Here is an 18836-nt window from a genome sequence, read left to right as displayed (position 1 = left end):
ATCTTGCATGCTGATTAGGCAGCTGGCTAGAGACCCATGCTGCCTCTTCCAGGGAATGCCCACCGAACCACAAGCCAATTGGGCTTTGGACTGGCCTTCAACATACTTTCACCTGAAATCAGCAACCCAGTCTTACCCACCAAGAATTTCTGTTCAGTTGGGGTTTGTCAGCTCTTTCACACAGCAGTGACACAGAGGAGACCTGGGGTGCTGCCATTAGAGCACCTTTTCAGAATCTTACAATCATAGAGGACTCAGGACAAAGGTAAGCAGTAGTTTGTGGGGGATGTTCTTGGAATTGGAGTCACAGGGAGAAGGGACAGTGGTTTAAAAACAAGGGCAGGGTGGTGACTCCTTGGGGGGACATCCTCATATTTATTGTCTAGTCCCTCAAGCAAGCACTGATTGACATTGATCAAGTGAATCCTCACCCACTGGTTCCCCGATTCCAATGTAACAATTTGTTGAATAGTAGGGTGGCGCCATATTCCTAGCCTTCTGCTGCTGCAAGCATTTTACCAATAGCAAAATGGTTGGCCAGCCTGCCTGCTCTTAAGCCAGTTGAGGCCCTTGGGTCACTACTTACAGTCCCCTCAGGACCTCTACCCACCACTACTGTCATTCTACCACTGGCAATATGCACCTTCCCATGTATGGAGAGCATTTTCTTGGTGGAATATGATGGGGCAGCCTTTTTATCAGGCATCATAAGACTCACGGAAGGCCACCTGCAAGAAACAAGTGCAGCCTCTCCCCAAAAAGTACTCCCAAGAGTCATGATCTGACAATCCCCAAACCCTGCCAGTTGCCACAGCCAACCTGATTGTCTGCAGTAAATCCAACACCACTTGCCTGTACTCTAAGCCTGCTCAATGGCCACTCACTTGGGCCTGCTGGGACTGATAAGCTCCTGGCCTACAGCTTTTGTGGGTTAAGATGTCCGTTCGTAGAGAGTCAGAAGCTACAACTGCAGCCAATTAATTCCTGCACAATTTATAATCCTGTTATGACTTCCATGGAAGCAAGACTGCCCCTACTTTCAGCCCCTTTCAACCCTTGTCAATAATTCTGTGTTATTAGTCATTGCCAAGCCTCCTACTGCAGAGCACTGTGCACTTTCCTTGTTTTGATGATGGAGAAGAAGCCTAACCTTCTTAAATATTCTGCCCATAGGATAGCACTACAGTCATTACTGTGGATGAAACAGTTAGGACACAGACCCCAAATCTATCCAGTTAGAACCAGGATCACACCATGTGCTGTTGGAATCAATCTGATCCATTCTGACTGTCCTGCCACTTGACCCCTGAGGACTCTATCCAAATTCATATTTACATGCATCTTGAAGCCATGAATGGTGATGGTAGGGACTCCAATTTCTTTCCATCTCATGAATGACCAGAAATTTTTCCTGGTCTTACTGCCTGTGAAAGGGTTAGTGTAAGGGTTAGGGTTAGAGTTAAGGTTAGGAAGATTAACACTTGGGTGGTTGAACAGAATGCCTATCAAAGAGAGTGGTTTCCACACATGGGAAGGTGCGTATCACTGGTGGTAGAATGATAGTAGCAATAGGTGGAGGTCCTGAGGTGACCTTAATTGGCAACTGAAGGGCTTCAACTGGCCTAAGCGCGGGCAGGCTGGCCAACCATTTGCTATTTGATATCAAGCCCTGAAGTAAAACTTGCATCTGGAGTTTCTGATTCAAAGCCAGGGATTTGTCTTGTTGCAATGCAAAACCCAGGAGTCCAATAGGAATGGTGGTATGTCCTGCATGTTTTAGAATAACTAATTTATAAACACAGCATACCAGACTTAATTGTACACTATTCATTGATATAGTTGCTTGTATGTAGTTTATTCTTATTATTAAAATGTTCAATAAAAGCCATGTAGCTCCCTTTTGCAGAGTCATATGGGGAGAAATTGGTTGTGGTCTCTTTTCATGTACAAAGCTAACAGAATGGGAGAATCACAATTCACTCTGAACAGGCTTTATTTAAGTACTTTGGATGAACTACCGAGTCCATTACATCTCTAGAGGCAACTTGACCATTTGAAAATAACCAATTTTGGCCTGGCAGCAGCCCTCAGTTATGTCATAGGAGTGAGAAGAAGGAGAGTGGGAGACGGGTTAATCATAACCAGTATCAACCTGTAGTAGTGTAAAGTTGTCCGATCCTGTACTTGTACAAGCAAACTTTTTACTAACCGGCACCCGTGGGACCAGCAGTGTGACGGTTGATCAAATATTCCATTGATCAAGAGGTCCACATTATCAATGTAAAAACACACACTTAGTAATAGAAACGTAACGCAGGGAGTATACGCTGTTATACTTTATTTGCAGTATAAATCACTTAAATAATGCAGCTTTGCCTTAAATAAACTTATTAGCAGAGGGCCTTTTCACTCACACCTTCAACTGACTACTGAGACATTGCTGACATCACCATAATACAGTAAACTTCTGGTAATTGAGATGCATAATTTTTGCCAGTTCATAAGGTGCCAGCTAAAGCAAAGTTTACTGTATTGCTTCACAAAACTTTTGAAATTTAATTTAGTAGTGATCTCATCTTTTTGCTTGTTTGTTGTTTTGTATTTCAGGCCCAGGAAAATGCCTATTTTTATTCTGGACCTCAATTTGGATAACAGCGGCGTGCACTTCAGCACGCCACTGGAAAAATTTAAGCCAGTCATATTGGCTCTGTTTGATAAAGCAATCACATCCGCACAGCATGTCCCACATATAGAAAAGGTAAAACGAGATGGATTGTTGCGAGATGATTTGAAATGAAGGAATTTTATGCTGGATTTTACCTTAGAAAATGTAGCGGATTAGTTAATGGATTAGAACATATTCTTTGGAAGCACCAAATTTGATAAGGCAATTATCCTTTCACATTCCAAGCTGTTTACCGGTAAGTATTTTATTTGTCATGGAAACAAATATCTCAGAACTTTACAAGGGGCAAAAATGAGCACATAGAAAGAACTGAAGAAATTTAAGAAAAGACCCTTAAAAGAAATGATTTATGAAGAGAATTCAATTGAACAGAAAATCAGTGTTCAAAAATTGACTATTGATATTGGAGCTACGTGAACAGAGAGCAAGCATTAAATCCCAAGTGAAAAAAAAAATTATTTTCCAGATGGGTCTGGGAGAGCCTGCAGAAATATTTGAGGATGATGACGATGAGGTAGATTTGCTAGATTACAGGGAGCTGGTTAAAGTTGGTGAGGATGGATGTCTAGGAATTTGTGCTGGATTAGTTGAAATCTGCAATGGATAGAGTTTGAGAAACTAATATGGAGATAATTTTTGTGAAGTCATTTTAGAAAAAGGGAGGAAATCCATTAAAAAAAAACTTGCTCACCCCTCGCTTCCAATCCTTAATGATTCTTTAAGTTGATTGTAATATTTATTTTGACTTGCAAGGCATTTTCCCAATGCAGACTAATGGTTTAGAATCCTGAGCTTCGGCAGTGCAGAAGCCTTGTGAAATATGTGAAACTAACTAAATATTGGTGCCCTGATGATGAATTTTAAATAGAATCACATAGAATTTTACAGCACAGAACCAGACCACTCAGCCTAACAAGTCTATACCCGACTTTATTTATCTTACCCTGTGAGCACAGTCCTCTCTTTCCTCCTCATATAAAGCTAATTCCTTTGTGTTTATCTTAATCTCCCCCTAATTTCTGTTGTGCAAAATCTTTGTGCAGGTTGCTAGCATCCTATAAATTGTTCATCCTACAATATACAGGATACCTAAGGAAATATCATGTTTCCACAGCTGAAACTCTGTAGTGCCTCAGCCATATCGCATTGCGTTATTGCCCATATAATAATCATAGTGACCATCCTCAGCTGCTTCATGAATGATCTTCCCTGTATCATTGGTTTGAAGTGAGGTTGCTTACTGATGATTGCACAAGGTTCGGCGTTATTCATGACTCTTCAGACACTGAACCAGCCTGTATCCATGTGCAGTAAGACTTTGATTACATCCAAGTTTGTGCTGATAAGTGGTAAGTAACTTCTTGCTGCACAAGTTCCAGGCGATGACCATCTCCAACAAGAGAGAAGCTACCCATTATCCTTTGATGTTCAATTGTATTAGCATTGATGAATTCCACATTATCAATGTCCTGGGGGTTACTATTGACCAAAAACTGAACTGGACCAGTCAAATAAATACCGTGGCTACAAGAGCAGGATCAGAGGCTAGGAATTCTCCTATGCTTGTCTACTATCTACAAAGCACAAGTGAGAAGTGTGATTGAATACTCTCCAATTGAATACTTGCCTGGATGGGTGCAGCCCAAATAACATTCAAGAAGCTTGACACCATCCCTAGACTGGCACCCCATCCATCACTGTCAATCTTCACTCCCTTCACCACTGATACACAACAATAGTGTTACAGACCAACTACAAAATGCACTGCAGCAACTCAGTAAGAGTCCTGTGCAGCACCTTCCAAACCCATAATCTCTACTACCCTCGTAGGACATGATCAACATGGGAACATTGGTTGTAATTTTCCAAAATTTCTCGGATTCTGGAGAAGTACTGGAGGATTGGCAAACTCCCCATGTGAAACCCCTATTCACAAAGTGAAGGAAGCAAAATGTGGGGAACTATAGCCCAAGTAGTCTAAACATCCCTCATTGGAAAAATGTTAGAAACAATTATTTAGGAAGTGATAGCAGCATATTTGGAAAATAATAATCTAATTAAGCAGAGTCAGCTTGGCTTCATGAAAGGGCAATCGTGTCTCATTAATTTATCAGTTTTTTGAGGAAGTCTCAACCAGAATGGATTGAAGGGAACCAGTAGATGTGTTGTATTTGAACTTGCAGAAGATGTTCAACAAGGACTTCCCAAACTATTAAGTTGTAATACAAGAGTCCATAGTGTTGGAGTTAGTATTTTGGCATGGAAAGAGAATGAGCTAATGGGCAGGAAACACCAAGTGAGATGAGGGGTTCTTTTTCAGTTGTGTGACAGATGCAAACAGTTTACAGAGAGATATTGATAGTTTAAGTAAGTGGGCAAAATGTTGGCAAATGGTGTATAATATGAGAAAATGTGAAGTTGTTCATTTTGGAAGGAAGAACGAAAGAATAGAGTATTATTTAAATGGGGGGTAAAATGAAGAAAGCTGCAACACAAAAGGCTGTTTGTGTATGAAACACAGAAAGCTAGCATTCAGGTGCAGACGTTAATTAGGAAATCTAATGGAATGTTGGCTCTTATTTCCAGGGGTTAGAACATAGAACAGTACAGCATAGTATAGGCCCTTCGGCCCATGATGTTGTGCCGAACTTTTACTCTAAACCTAAGGTCTATCTAACCTCCACCCCTATCTTATACTATCATCCATATGCCTATCTAGTAGCCGCTTAAATGGCCCTAATGAGGCCGACTCCACTACCCTCTCCGGCAATGCATTCCACACCCCTACCACTCTCTGAGTAAAGAACCTACCTCTGACGTCTCCCCTATATCTACCTCCACTCACTTTAAAACTATGCCCCCTCGTAATAGCTACGTCCATCCTAGGAAAAAGTCTCTGGCTGTCCACTCTATCTATACCTCTGATCATTTTGTACACTTCTATCAAGTCACCGCGCATCCTTTGTTGTTCTAAAGAGAAAAGCCCTAGCTCTCTCAACCTTTCCTCGTAAGACCTTGCCTCTATTCCAGGCAACATCCTGGTAAATCTCCTCTGTACCTTTTTTGAGTATAAGAGTAGGGGAGTATAAGAGTTGGAGTATAAGAGTAGGGAACTCTTACTGCACTGTACAAAGTGCTAGTGAGACTACATCTGGTGTACTGTGAGCAGTTTTGCTTCCTTTATTTAAGAAATAATATTTCATTGGAGGCAGTTTAGAGAAGGTTCACGAGAATGATCCCTGAAATGGAGGGATTGTCTTATGAGCAAAGGTTAAACAGGACAGGACTCATTTAGACGAAATTTAGATGAATAAAAGGTGATCTTATTGAAACAAATAGGATTCTTAAGGGACTTGACAAAGTAAATGCTGAGAGGATGTTTCTCCTCATGGGAGAGTCTAGGACCAGAGGTTATGGTCTCAGAATAAGGGTGTGTCAATTTAAGACTGAGATAAAAAGGAATTTCTTCTTTAAGAGGGTTGAGAGTTTTTGGAACTGCTAGCCATAGAGAGCTGTGGGAGCAGTGTCCTTATGTATATGGCTGAAATAGATTCTAGATCAGTAGGGGAATCGTGGGTTTCAGTGACAATGCAGGAAAGTGGATATGAGGAATACCATTTCATCAATGATCCTGTTGAGTGGCAGAGCACAGTCGAGGGGCTAGAAGGCCAACTCCAGTTCCCATTTCTTATGGTTTTATGGTCATAAATACCATCTGCAAGTTCTATTCCAAGTCACACAATCCTGACTTGGAATTATAATGCCACTACTTCACTGATGTTGGATCAAAATCCTTGAACACCTTTCCTGATGCACTATGGATGTTCTCTATGCATCAAAGAATACAGTGACTCAAGAAAGCCCACTACCATCTTCTCTAGAGCAATTATAGGTGGGCAATAAATGCTATCCTAGCCAGAGATGCCCACATTCCTGTGAATGAATAAAACATTCTACTGTTGTCCTAATTATTTATTTAACTTTTGTCTTTTAGTTTGTCCTGGAGGAGATGTTCCAAAGTGGAACACCGCTGTTGGAATCTGTGTGGCATAATGAACCACCAGTACAGGAGCTGCGCAATACAACCAAAAATGCCATTGAGAAAGCATTAATACCCTTGAAAAGCTATGCCAAGGAGTATGAACAATTCATGGAACTGAACGAATTGGATATTGATAACTATGTAAAGTTAGTATTTATAAAATTCATGGATATATTACTGATTGATCTAATTTATTGATTAGGACTTGCATTTTAAGAACATAATTGCTATAATCCCCTTAGCTCAGTCGTCAAATGTACCACACAATGTTGAATTAAATACACACCAGAAAAATTACAGACTTGTTCTTAGTTTGTGTGACACATAGAAACATAGGCTGAGAAAATAGCTCTACCAGCAACAAAATCGCCATCCTCCTGCTGCTGCCAGGATGTGCCATGTACCTATTGGCTGTTAATTGAGTTGAGGCAGGATTTCCGCCCCTCAGAAACAGGTTGTCACAGACTAATTAGAACCAACACTTCCTAATTAGCGGCAGCACTCTGGATGTGTTCGCCACCATCGGTTCTTTCATGATGCTGCGGAGGAGACTATTCCATCTTTCTGGAAATTCTTTTGATGGGAGCACTGGGTCATGTTAAGAAAGGACCTAACATTTTCCAGAGCAGCTTGCACATGAAATCTTGGTGTCATATGGAGTCAACTGCCCCTATCACTAGTTTAATCTTCATCTCGATGTGATCTCCTCCAACTTGTGATTTCACTGGTCTGAGGGGACAATGAGGTAACCATGGCTGACAAAGGAAGTGAGGGACAGCATAAAAACAAAAGAAAAAACACACAATATCATGAAGATCGGTGGGAAGCCAGAGGATGTAGCCCTTAAGGAGGCATTAATTTCCTACTTATGTGTCTCATTTGGATCATGGGCATGCTGCCTGAGTCATCTCTCATTGCTGGTAAAGTTGTAGCCAGGATAGAAGAGGGTGGATATGCTGCCCATGGGATTTAACATGCACCCTGCCATCAAACCTGCCAGTGGAGGAGTGTTAAACCCATCTTTTAGATTTAGATCTAGATTTAACAGCTACCGACTGCATTACAAAGGTTTCAGGAAATCGGTCTGCTGAATCTATCTCATAAGTGTCTTTCCAAAAGACAGATGTGCCTGTCACCATGATTGGCCAACTTGTCCCATCCCCACCCCATCACACCATTCTACTGTGATCCAAGCTTTCATCCAGTTCTGATTTACAAATTCTTCAGTCTCCATGAATCCATCATCTCTTTCCCTGAAACAATTTCCACACTGATGACACCCCCAACCAACAATCTCCTGCAATTTGTGATATTCTTGTTTGTTTCCAAACACACAATCTCTCCCTGACTCATACTGTGCTGACCAAGATCACCCTTGCAGTCTTCTTAAACCCACGATACTGCCTCCCCAAAACTGCAAAGTTCTTGGACTTGCAGTTTGTCATCAACCTGCAATCTTCCTGACTCATTATCTTTCCTAATCTATTGCCATCCTTCATCCATGATTTAAACTGAATTCTTCCCGACCATAGTCTTCCTCAACCTGTAAATCCTTATGTTTCCTTCCAACAAGATGTCTCTTCAATTCTTGGCCTTTTTCTTGAAGCACACAAGCTCTTTAACGTGACCGAGATCCATCCAAACCAGTCTTTTCAAAGTTTCTTACAAATGGCCTAACTTGCAATCTCCTTAACCTGGGATTTTTTCTACTTTACCCTGACCTCCAAGTTGCAATTTTTTCAAACCAGTTTAGTCTTCCTTAATGTACTATTTCTTCAGTTACCTCCTCTGTAACCTCCCACCTGACCTATACTCTTTTCAATGTTTCCACAAGCCCATCAAACCATAATCTCTTCAAGTCACTCACTGGATTTTTTTTTTCCAGCCACTATCTCAATTCCACTATGATTTCCCAAACTTGTAAATTCTTCAAATGTTCTGCAATTCTCCTGACCAATGATCTGCCCATCACCACTTCAAACAACGTATTCCTCCTTGACTCATAATATCTTCAAACCTTTATGACCAATTTGATCTGTGATCTCTTTATACCCTCATGACCTCTTGTTTTGCAGATAACATAAAGTTATGTGAAGGGACAGGTAGTTTTGTTGAAATGGGGAGACTGCAGAAAGACTTGGAGAGGCTAGGAGACTGGGCAAAGAAGTGGCAGATGGAATACAATATGGGAAAATGTGAAGTTATGCACTTTGCTGGAGCAGACTTAATGGGCTGAATGGCTTAATTCTGCTCCTATATCTTATGGTTTTATAGCCTATAGCCTCTCCTAATCAGGAGATCTCTTTCTTTCCTTCCTTTCCATTCTTTTGCTGTATCCATTCAGGATAGACATCATAACTGACAGCCATGCGGCCTCTCAAAAGAGGTCAAATGAAGTCCTGAGCTCTGCAATATCTACATCTCTTGATAGTTTGACTGCTACAATCCTACTGTAACAACCTCCCTGTACCTATCAATTCTGTAGTAATACCTACATGCAGAAAACATACAAGTGGTGAGATGGAGGCTTAATCCACCACTCTGCTGCATTTTTAATCATTACCCTTTCAAAGCAGCATTAGTGGGGTCCTATGAAGAGATTTTTTTCTTCCAGTAATTTCATTCACAGATTAGAAGGAAGATTACAGTGGGGTAATTAAAGATATTTAATTCACTTAGGATCTTTAATTTCAACTCGTTATAAAATTACTTTACCATCTTTCCTGTTGAAGTTAATGGCAGAGAGCAAATCTAAATTATAGACCATGTGCATTATCCAAAGCTCCAGTGACTTCTGTACCCCTGAAATGGAGATGAAAATTACAGTCAATTTGTTGTAGTGCACCTTTTGGGAGAGAGTTTTTAACTGAGTTTTTAATGTGTATTCCATTAGTTGAGTGCTTTTCATTATAATTCTTGTATTTTAGTTACATGGTTCCATGGTACCCAATTAAATGATATTAAAATACAAAAGAAGAGACAGTCCATAGTTGAAGAATGTGCTTTGACGTGTGGAACGGTCTTTCTCAGCCTAGACCTTTTGAAGAATTGTGTGGGCTCAATCAATGCATTCCTATGATTGAGTGAATGCATCTTGTGAGAAATTGCAAATATGATCCTACATCATACTACTCAAACACACAATGTATTGGAGCAGCCAAAATGCTGCTGTCCTTCTAATGTCTTTTGTCCATTATGTTCTGCATAATTGTAGGCTCTAAATCAATTCTTACACCTGAGATTTTAGATCTATTACTAGGGAGAAATAGTTGGGATCATTCCTGTTGTCTTCCTCAAATTTGGTTTTACCTTTCACGTAACTTCTCATTGCTCGATTGCAACCAAGGATGAAGAGTTGTATCCACCCTTTATGAGGAGTGCTTCAATTGAATACAAAACCAGTGTTCAGAGTTACCTCTCCTCTCACAAATGCTGTTTAGTGCGGAGCCCAAAACAATCCTTACGATGCAGAGGAATGATGCATATTATATATGACTCAGCAGTAACTCTAAAGTTAAGTCTTCCACCGTATCGCAATCCATTATTTAGATTCCATATTCTCGTCTTCACTCATGGGACTGTCTGAAGTGGGACTCAAACCTTTCATCTTCTGACTAGGTCATGAGAATAATGCCACATTGCTGAATGCTCACTTGCTATGCTGCTTTGTATCTCAATAAAATATTTGGAAGCTCATGTACAGTTTGGGTAAATCCACAATGGGAGATTTTTATTTTCTATTCAATCATGGAATGTTGGTGTCGCAGTCAAGACAAACATTTTTTGTCCTTCTCTAACTGGAAAAGATGATGGTGAGCTGTCTTCTTAAACTGCTGTGTTGATCTAGTGACAGTGAAGGAACAGTGATATACTTCTAAGTCAGGAGCGTACATGGCTTCTAGATGGTCGTGAATGCTGTTGGAAGAACTTTGGTCAGTTACTGCAGTGCATCTTGTAGGTGGTACACACTGCTGCCACTATGGGAAGGTGGTGGAGGAAGTGAATGTTGAAGGTGGTGTATGGGGCGCTGATCCAACAGACTGCTTTATCCTGGGTGCTGTTAAGCTTCATGAGTGTTGTTGCAGCCACAGTAATCCAGGCATTTCATGTTGCCGAGTTTAAGTATGTAATATCTGTAATTTTAAATTGTTTGTGTAACTCTTGTAGAGCCTTTTCGAATCAAGATCCAACAGTTCATGAGGTGAAATTAGAAGTGGACCGTCATTTCAAGAAGAAAGCTCAGATAGAAAACACAGTTCCTAGCACAATCACCATTGGACCCTTCGTTATCAGTGTGGATTCATTGCGAAGCAATCTTTCCAAGAAATGCGGTAACTTGGCCCAAGCTGTATTGAAAATGTTTGCAAAAAAACTTAACTCACAAGTGGAAGAGGTAAGTTTAAAATAAAATCAGACTCTAATTTGCTGCAGTACTGAACAACTGTTGTCACTTAATTTCAGAGCATCCACTGGTCTGATTTATTGAATCATATGAATTAATTTCCAAATGGTGCTTTTGAAAGAACAAATGATTGGACGTGATTCCATACTATGATTAATGCACTAGATTTGCATTATCTGTATACTGAATAAACAAATTTGTCATAGGCTGGAATCAAATTAAGGATTATGAATTGTCTGTACAGTTTGTTGAACAGAATTGTGGAATGTGTTACAGGCAAACATATTCAGGGCTTTTCATGATTTGGATGTAAAATAATGGATACCTCAATGTATTACGTACTGTAACTTAAGGAGGGTTTGGGATAGTTTTCAAATGAAAAATGAATGTTAGAAGGGATTAGAATGATTGGAGTCAAGTCTTAATAGAGAATGAATGATGAGTGGGTGTATTTTCTTTACAAAGTACTCCTCTGATTTGAATGACAATTTTTCATTGAGATTCCCTGTCTTCCTTTTAGTTAGACATTAAAAATTCAACAACTCTCTTCAAAGAGAAGGATACTAATTATCTTAGCCTTTTTTTATCTCTCAATAAACAGAATTTCTAGAAATTTGTCTTATTGCTGTTTGGTCTACCTGCTAAATGCAAAATTTGCCTACAATTCAAAAGTATTTCCTTACCTGTGAACTGCTTTGGGATATCCTGAGGAAACGAAAGCTTCCACATAATTTCAAGTTCTTTCTTTATTTCTCTCCTTCAATGCTTAACTCCCAAGCAAAGCAGCCTTAGTCAAGAGGTGAGATTCTCTCTATGGGTTGAGAAGCAAAACTGAATACAAGGAAACTTGCAGAATGCTTAAACATTCTCAATGCCGGTGAAGGCCCGAGAAAACATTGACTTCTTGTCAGCTTAATATAGAAGGCACATTGAGAAAGAAAGTAACAAAGCACAATTTATAAAATGGGATGCATAATTATTGAAAAATTATTTGATTTCTGTGGAATAATTCAGTGTAATTTCTATCCCTTAGATCAATGATGATTTTAAAGTGATCAATAGAAAATTGTTTGAAAAGGCAAATACCATTGAAGATTTGACAGAACACCGGGAATGGATGAAGAAAGTTCCTGAAATGTTAAAAACAAATGAGGTATGGATATATAAACACAGGGAACAAGAAAAGTCCATTCAGTCCATCAATCCCCTTTCTTATGTGTACAATCTATCCCATCATTATGCCTCACTATTTAACATACTGAGAGAAAATTGAACAATAGTATTACTTGATTGAAGCAGTGATTGAGTAAAACTATATAATTCATTCAACCATTCATCCATAATTGCATCTGCTATTCATTGTTCATTGCCTAACTGCAGATAGCAAACAATAGTTTGGTGCCTTCCAACCTCTATGGTAGAAACAGAGGCGATATCAAGGGCCTTGGAGAGGTCAGAGACTGCGGTGAGATCAGAGGCATGTAACATAAGATCATTGGGTACTTCAAAGCTTGGGAAGTTTCATCTGAACTGATTGATTTGAACTTGTTGAATGCCTATAGTTCTTGTTACTTAGGAATAGGAGTAGGCCAGCTTTTGAACCTGTTCCACCATTCAATTAGATCACGATTGATCATCTATGTCAATGCCAATTGCCTGCACTATCTCAATATCCCTTTATGTCATAAGTTTGCAGAATTTCTATCTTGAACATGCTTAATGACTGAGCTTCCAAAGCTCTCATGGGTAGATAATTCCAAATATTCACCAGTTTCTGAGTGAGGAAATTCTTCCTTATCTCAGTGTTAAATGGCCTGTTCTTTATTCTGAGATTATGTCCCAGATTACGTCCCTTGATTTTCAACTCACTAGCCTCCTATCTACATCTACCCTGTTATGGTCTGTAAAAAAATTAGTTAGTTTCAATGAAATCACCTCTAATTCTTCAAAACTCTAGAGAATACTGTCGCAGTTTCCTCAGTCTCTTCCCTTCAAACAACCCTCTATCCCGGGATTAGTCTTGTGAACATTTGTTACACTCCCTCCATGGCAAGTAAATCCTTCCTGAGATAAGAAGACCAAAACTGTGCATAATATTCCAGATAAGGTTTTGTTGAGATTCTACACAATTGCAGCAAGACTTATACTTCTATATTTAAATTCCCTCGCATAAAAGGCCAACGTTCTATTTACCTTCCTTATCGATTGTTGCATCTACTGGTTGGTTGTTAGAGATTCATAAGCAGGGGCACCCTGCGCCCTTTAGACACCATCACTTCCTAATATATCAACATTTAAGAAATAATCTGTCCCTCATTTTTTCTACCAAACATTTTAAAACACTTATTCACATTATATTCCACCTGCCACATTCTTGCCTATTTGCTTATCTTGTCCCAATCCGCTTGAAGATTCCTTGTATCTCTCTGAGCTTATACTTCCAGCTAGTTTTGTGGCACTAGAAAAAATAAATATTACAACTGGTCCCCAAATTAAAAGCATTGATTAGATTGTGAACATCTTTAGTACTAGCACTGATTCTTGTGGTAAGAATGATCTTTCAGCCTTCCATGAGAATGACTAATTTATTCCAACCGTCTGCTTTCTGTCTTAACCAATTTCAATTACCCCAATGCAATGTAAATTTTTACTAACTTCTTATCCGGTGCCTTAACAAACACCTTCTGAAAATCCAAATACACCATATCCATTTGTTCTGCTTTATCTATGCTGCAGATAGAATACTCAAAGACCTCCAACAGACTTGTCAAACATGATTTTCCTTTACTAACCCCATGTTGATTTTTGCCCAATGTTATCATTATTTTCTTAGTGTCCTGTTATCACATCCTTTATGATTGATTCTAGCATTTTCCTTACTACTACTAACATCAAATTAACAGGTAGGTGTGTAGTTCACCTAGTTAAATTAAGAGGTAATCTTGTTTACTTTATAGCCAATTTTTAATAAGTCAATAATGGGAGAATAACTGGGAGCAGTCAAACCTTCTTTTGTAGTTGTGGTAGCCAAAATCCTTCTGACAAAAACACACAATTGAAAACAATTGCAAACTTTGGTTTCCCTTTCTGGTTGTCTTACAACAATCTCTTGGCACCAACCTCCCTGTGAGGCCTCTGATAACATTCAAACATTTGCCATCTATTTGAGCATAAAGCCTCTCTGGAATCAAAATGTCTATAGAGTACTGTGAATAAAAATCATGATGTGGAGGTGCCGGTGTTGGACTAGGTTGAACAAAGTCAGAAGTCACGTGATACCAGGTTATAGTTCAGCAGGTTTATTTGGATTCATAAGCTTTCAGAGTGCAGCTCCTTCATCAGATGAACTCGTCTGATGAAGGATCAGCACTTCAAAAGCTTGTGATTTCAAATCAACCTGTTGGACTATAACATGGTGTCATGTGACATCTGACTGTGAATAAAAATTAATCTGTAATTAACTTCCAGACCTGGTCTCATAAGCAAATATCACTTTTGTTTGTTCTCGTTCTAAAAAAACAAGTTGTTATTCACAGTCTAAAGATCACCTTCAGTTCTCAGCTCACAGTTCACAGCTCCAAATGAGAATTATAAAAATAAAAGAAAACCAGGAAGGCATCTAACATCATGTATCCAATAGGCTAGGGTATGCTGGATGCTATAGGGTAATGGGCTACAAAGTAAACATCTAAATATTTGGTTATATCAGCACATTTGTAGGACTATTATGTTGTAACTTAAAGGCACTGGTCCACACAATGGAAATATGAATAGGCTAAATATTCCATAGCCTTATGAGGCATCTAAAAGTATTTCTATAAATTATCTAAACTAACCATTCCAAAATGATTATCTTAACTGTTTTAAGTTTTATTTCGAATTGGTAGTTCACTGATCGAAAGTGTATTTAATGAATTAGTGATTCAAAAGAAATGCTTCAGAATATATTTTGACAAATCCAGCACCATTGATTTCCAGCTTATGGGTAATGATGGATTTGGAGATGTTCTAGCATCTGACGTTATTAGCTGAAATAGGTCTCTGGCCTTTTTCATATGTCAAAGAGGTGTCTCAAGCCTTTTTGAGAATCCCTATGGGAGTTTTTGCAATGCTGAGCAGAAGCAAAACTGGTGCCAGGTCTGCTTCTCTCAGGATTTGCTGATGAAAATATGTCAGTGGTCACCACCAAACGGCTAAGAAACATAAATTTGAATGTATAGCCAAGAGGGACATCTATTTAATGTCACCCTTTCAGTGGCTGGAGGGATACGTTTTTTTGTTTCCTCATATGCGCTACACAATTTTGAAATAAAATGAAGCTACTTGTGATCTCGTGAGAGTGCATTGAAATCTTGGGATTATTATTAATTGTTCTGTGCATTGGCACCCACTATGTGCACTCAATCAGTCACACCCATCCATCAGCCTAGACTTCAGAGAGCTGGATGCAGCAGAAACCTGAACAGAGATTACTGGAAGTGCATTGCTTTCTTGTACATGGTAGCTGAAATGGCCATGGATGTGGGACCAGCTTCTACAATTTGTCAGAACCTGACTAGTGTAAATCATTGTGCTTTATAATATGAAGCTATCACTGACTAAGGATACCAAACATGCCTCTCATCACAAGTCATGTGCATTGTCCTACGGTAACTAAATGCTGTGATGCGTAGTTTCTAGACCTACAAACATCTAATTTTGTGTATGAGCAGTCTGAAAATAGCCTTTGTCCTGGCCTTGCTAAAATCCTGCTGGGATTATTATATTCAAATTATATAAATTAAAATCGTTTATATATTTACACCTCATTGCTCTTCGCTTATATTGCGCACTTGTGTATTTAGCCTTCATAAACCGTAAAGCTTATTTTAAAGAAGTCGGCATTAAAAAATACATATAATTAGATCAGATTATTTTTTCCCATTTATGTCTATTATGTTCATCTGTTGTAGTAGTAGTAGTATCAATTTACTTTAACAAAATTAAAACTCTATGCCCCTCCAGCAAATCTCTGGAGATGGCGACTTCATCAACTGGATGAAAGCTTGTACCACTGTGTCTGGAGTAATTATTTTTGTTTTATTAATTAATGAGATGTGGATGTCACTGGTTAGGACAGCATTAATTTGTCATTCCTAATTGCTCTTGAGAAGGTGGTAGTGATTTTCCTTTCTGAACTGCGAAACCCTTGAAGTGTAAGTAATAATGTCTCTGAACAGGTTGATTGAAAACAAATAGTTGCACTTCTCTGAGTCAGTTTTCAAATAAGCCAGACAGCAGGCAGCATCAGGCTCTAGGCAAGATAGGCGACATTGTAAATTCCAGGCAAGGTGCTTATGCAAGCCGAACCTCTGATATGTGGGTGCAGCTGATCAAGTATACATGTACAGTCCATAAATAAATGTGGCAAATTTAAGAATTTTGAATTTAACTTACAAATTCTAATTTTAAGACACTTTGGGTACAGAACTGCAGGTCAAAGTAAAATAGTCTCCAAAGTTCTGCCTCATTCTGTTAACTCTAGCCTGTAAGCAGCACCCTGGCTCAGTGGTTAGCAATGCTGCCACACAGCACTCAGGGACACCGGTTTGATTCTAGCCTCAGGCAACTGTCTGTGTGGAATTTGCATGTTCTCCCTGTGTCTGAGCAGGTTTCCTCCCACAGTCCAAAGATGTGGGAATTAGGTAGATTGGCCATTCTAAATTGACCCATAATGCCCAGGGATGTGCAGATTAGGTGGATTAGCCATGATAAATGCAGGATTATGGGGATAGGGTGGGATGCTCTTGTAGGGTTGGTGCAGACAGACTTCATAATTAATAATAGGTGGGATTTTCATAATGCATTTTGGCTGCAGTAATATTGTTTTTGTAAAATGCTCTGATCTGTTAGAAATTGAATTTAGCCACTAATAAGGTTGATAAACTAATGGTCAATTTATATTGCAATAAAATCCCCATAGAAACCAATAACTTGTTAAAAAATTGAATTTCTAGTTAAGGTTGAAGGGATAACACAATGTTTTAATATTTAAGTCTGTTACTGTAACATTGGACTCAAAGCATAAGATGAAACATTATGTTTGTAAGCAACTTTTAAAAACAAAAAAAGAACTTTTGCCTTATTACTTTCTCACACAACTAAAAAACACAATTCATGGGTATACTTCATGCAATCTTTTAAATTGATATTCAGTTCCCCGAAATCAGTTAAAAATGGTTTTTAGCTCCTAAGGGTTTACTTCTGTTCTCCTTGTTTCTCAACTTGATGTTATATATTGCACCACCTATAAAGATCTAAGAATTAATTAGCCAGGAAACAATTGTATGTGCAAGTGTTACAGTGGGCAACATTCACAGCTAATGTTTGTAATATGGCATCAGCCTGTGTTAGACTCCTAGCTAGTAGCATGGCAAGTTAGAAGTTCACAAATTTCAAAGCCTAAAATGTGATTACTTCAAATATTCGGCAGTCAGAAAATAATCAGAATCCATAACATCTGGTCACTTCTAACCCCAACCTGTCCTTAAAGGTGAGAATATTACTAAAGATCCTCCCTCTCACACAAGCAGCAAATGTTCCTGCTTCATTTTAGCTCCTCATAAATTTGTGCATTTCAATCCAAGCTACTATTCACATTCTGGCACAGTGAACCACAGGAACCTTTGGCCTTTAGCTGTTCTGGATGCCAATTGTTTTTTTTTTCACTTCCAGCTCTCTCTTTCAAACTAATCTGTCTGTGCTATACAATGATATTTTAGGAAAGTCTGATATCCAGCGTCACAGTGGCATTCACTTTACGCTTCTCATCGTAAAGCCATGACAATGATGCAAATGGTGGGTGTAATTGTAACGATTGTGATGAGACGTCATCAAGTTGACCTCATAGAATATGAGTACCCAGACTGGAGCTGTTAATCTGGTTCAGTCAGCCCTGGCTGACAAATATAAACAGGAGTCAGAGTCTGAAAGCTGCTGAGACGAAGCCGGATCAGTGTCAAGGACTTTCCATGTGTGAATAAAAGGGTGATTTGGTGATGGCCTCTGTGGAGTTATTTCAGTAATACACGGTATTCCTTGGCTAGCCCAGAAACACCCCAGGCATACCTCCAATGATACTGTTAAATAAAGGAAAGGGAACAGAGTTCCTAAAGTTGACCAATTCAGTTTTACCCTCTCTCATCCCAATAATGATAACTGCTTTGATGCTTATAGCATAATGAAAGAATAGTCCAAACTTTTTTCATTCTTTGAGTAAAGGAGTTGACTTTCACTTTGTTCAAGGATGTAGACCCTGGCTATTGCGAGCAATCGACCAGGCATTATCTTTTTCTCCAATAGTTTGAATGGAACCTAAAATTAATCTGTAATATAATTGACAATCAATCGACAAATCTCTGTTTATTGTTATGCTTCATTGGGGTAGTGGGCTGGAAATGAAACCCTGTTCTTCATGGAATTGTCACAGAAGTTAGAAATTTTAAAAAGTATGCAAAGATCCCACAATTTGCTTGTCTTTTAGACCCAGGTTAACAGGAAGTAAAATCCAGGTTTTTATTCTTAAAGAGAATAATTACTTATTACAAGTAATTAGAATTTATCTACTGATAAATAATTATGAACTATCGCATATAACTACTAATTGAAACTCTAATTTCTTTTGATACAACATGAAGACAGGCAGCTGAACCAAATAAGCCTTTCTA

General features: G+C 38.9%; 1 protein-coding gene across 1 annotated transcript in view; it reads left to right on the top strand.

The window, feature by feature from the left end:
* Positions 1-18836, top strand: part of dnah1 (dynein, axonemal, heavy chain 1) — a 395000-nt gene that overhangs the window by 76166 nt on the left and 299998 nt on the right. Inside the window, exons 13-16 of the mRNA XM_048606524.1 lie at positions 2608-2758; positions 6681-6874; positions 10896-11121; positions 12164-12283. Coding sequence (XP_048462481.1) covers positions 2608-2758; positions 6681-6874; positions 10896-11121; positions 12164-12283 — 691 coding nt within the window. The remainder of the gene's footprint in view (positions 1-2607; positions 2759-6680; positions 6875-10895; positions 11122-12163; positions 12284-18836) is intronic.

Source organism: Rhincodon typus, chromosome 16, assembly GCF_021869965.1.
Source record: "Rhincodon typus isolate 14 chromosome 16, sRhiTyp1.1, whole genome shotgun sequence".
Classification (NCBI taxonomy): domain Eukaryota; kingdom Metazoa; phylum Chordata; class Chondrichthyes; order Orectolobiformes; family Rhincodontidae; genus Rhincodon; species Rhincodon typus.
Note: the sequence above shows the minus strand (reverse complement) of the source record. Positions and strands in the feature narration are given on the sequence as shown.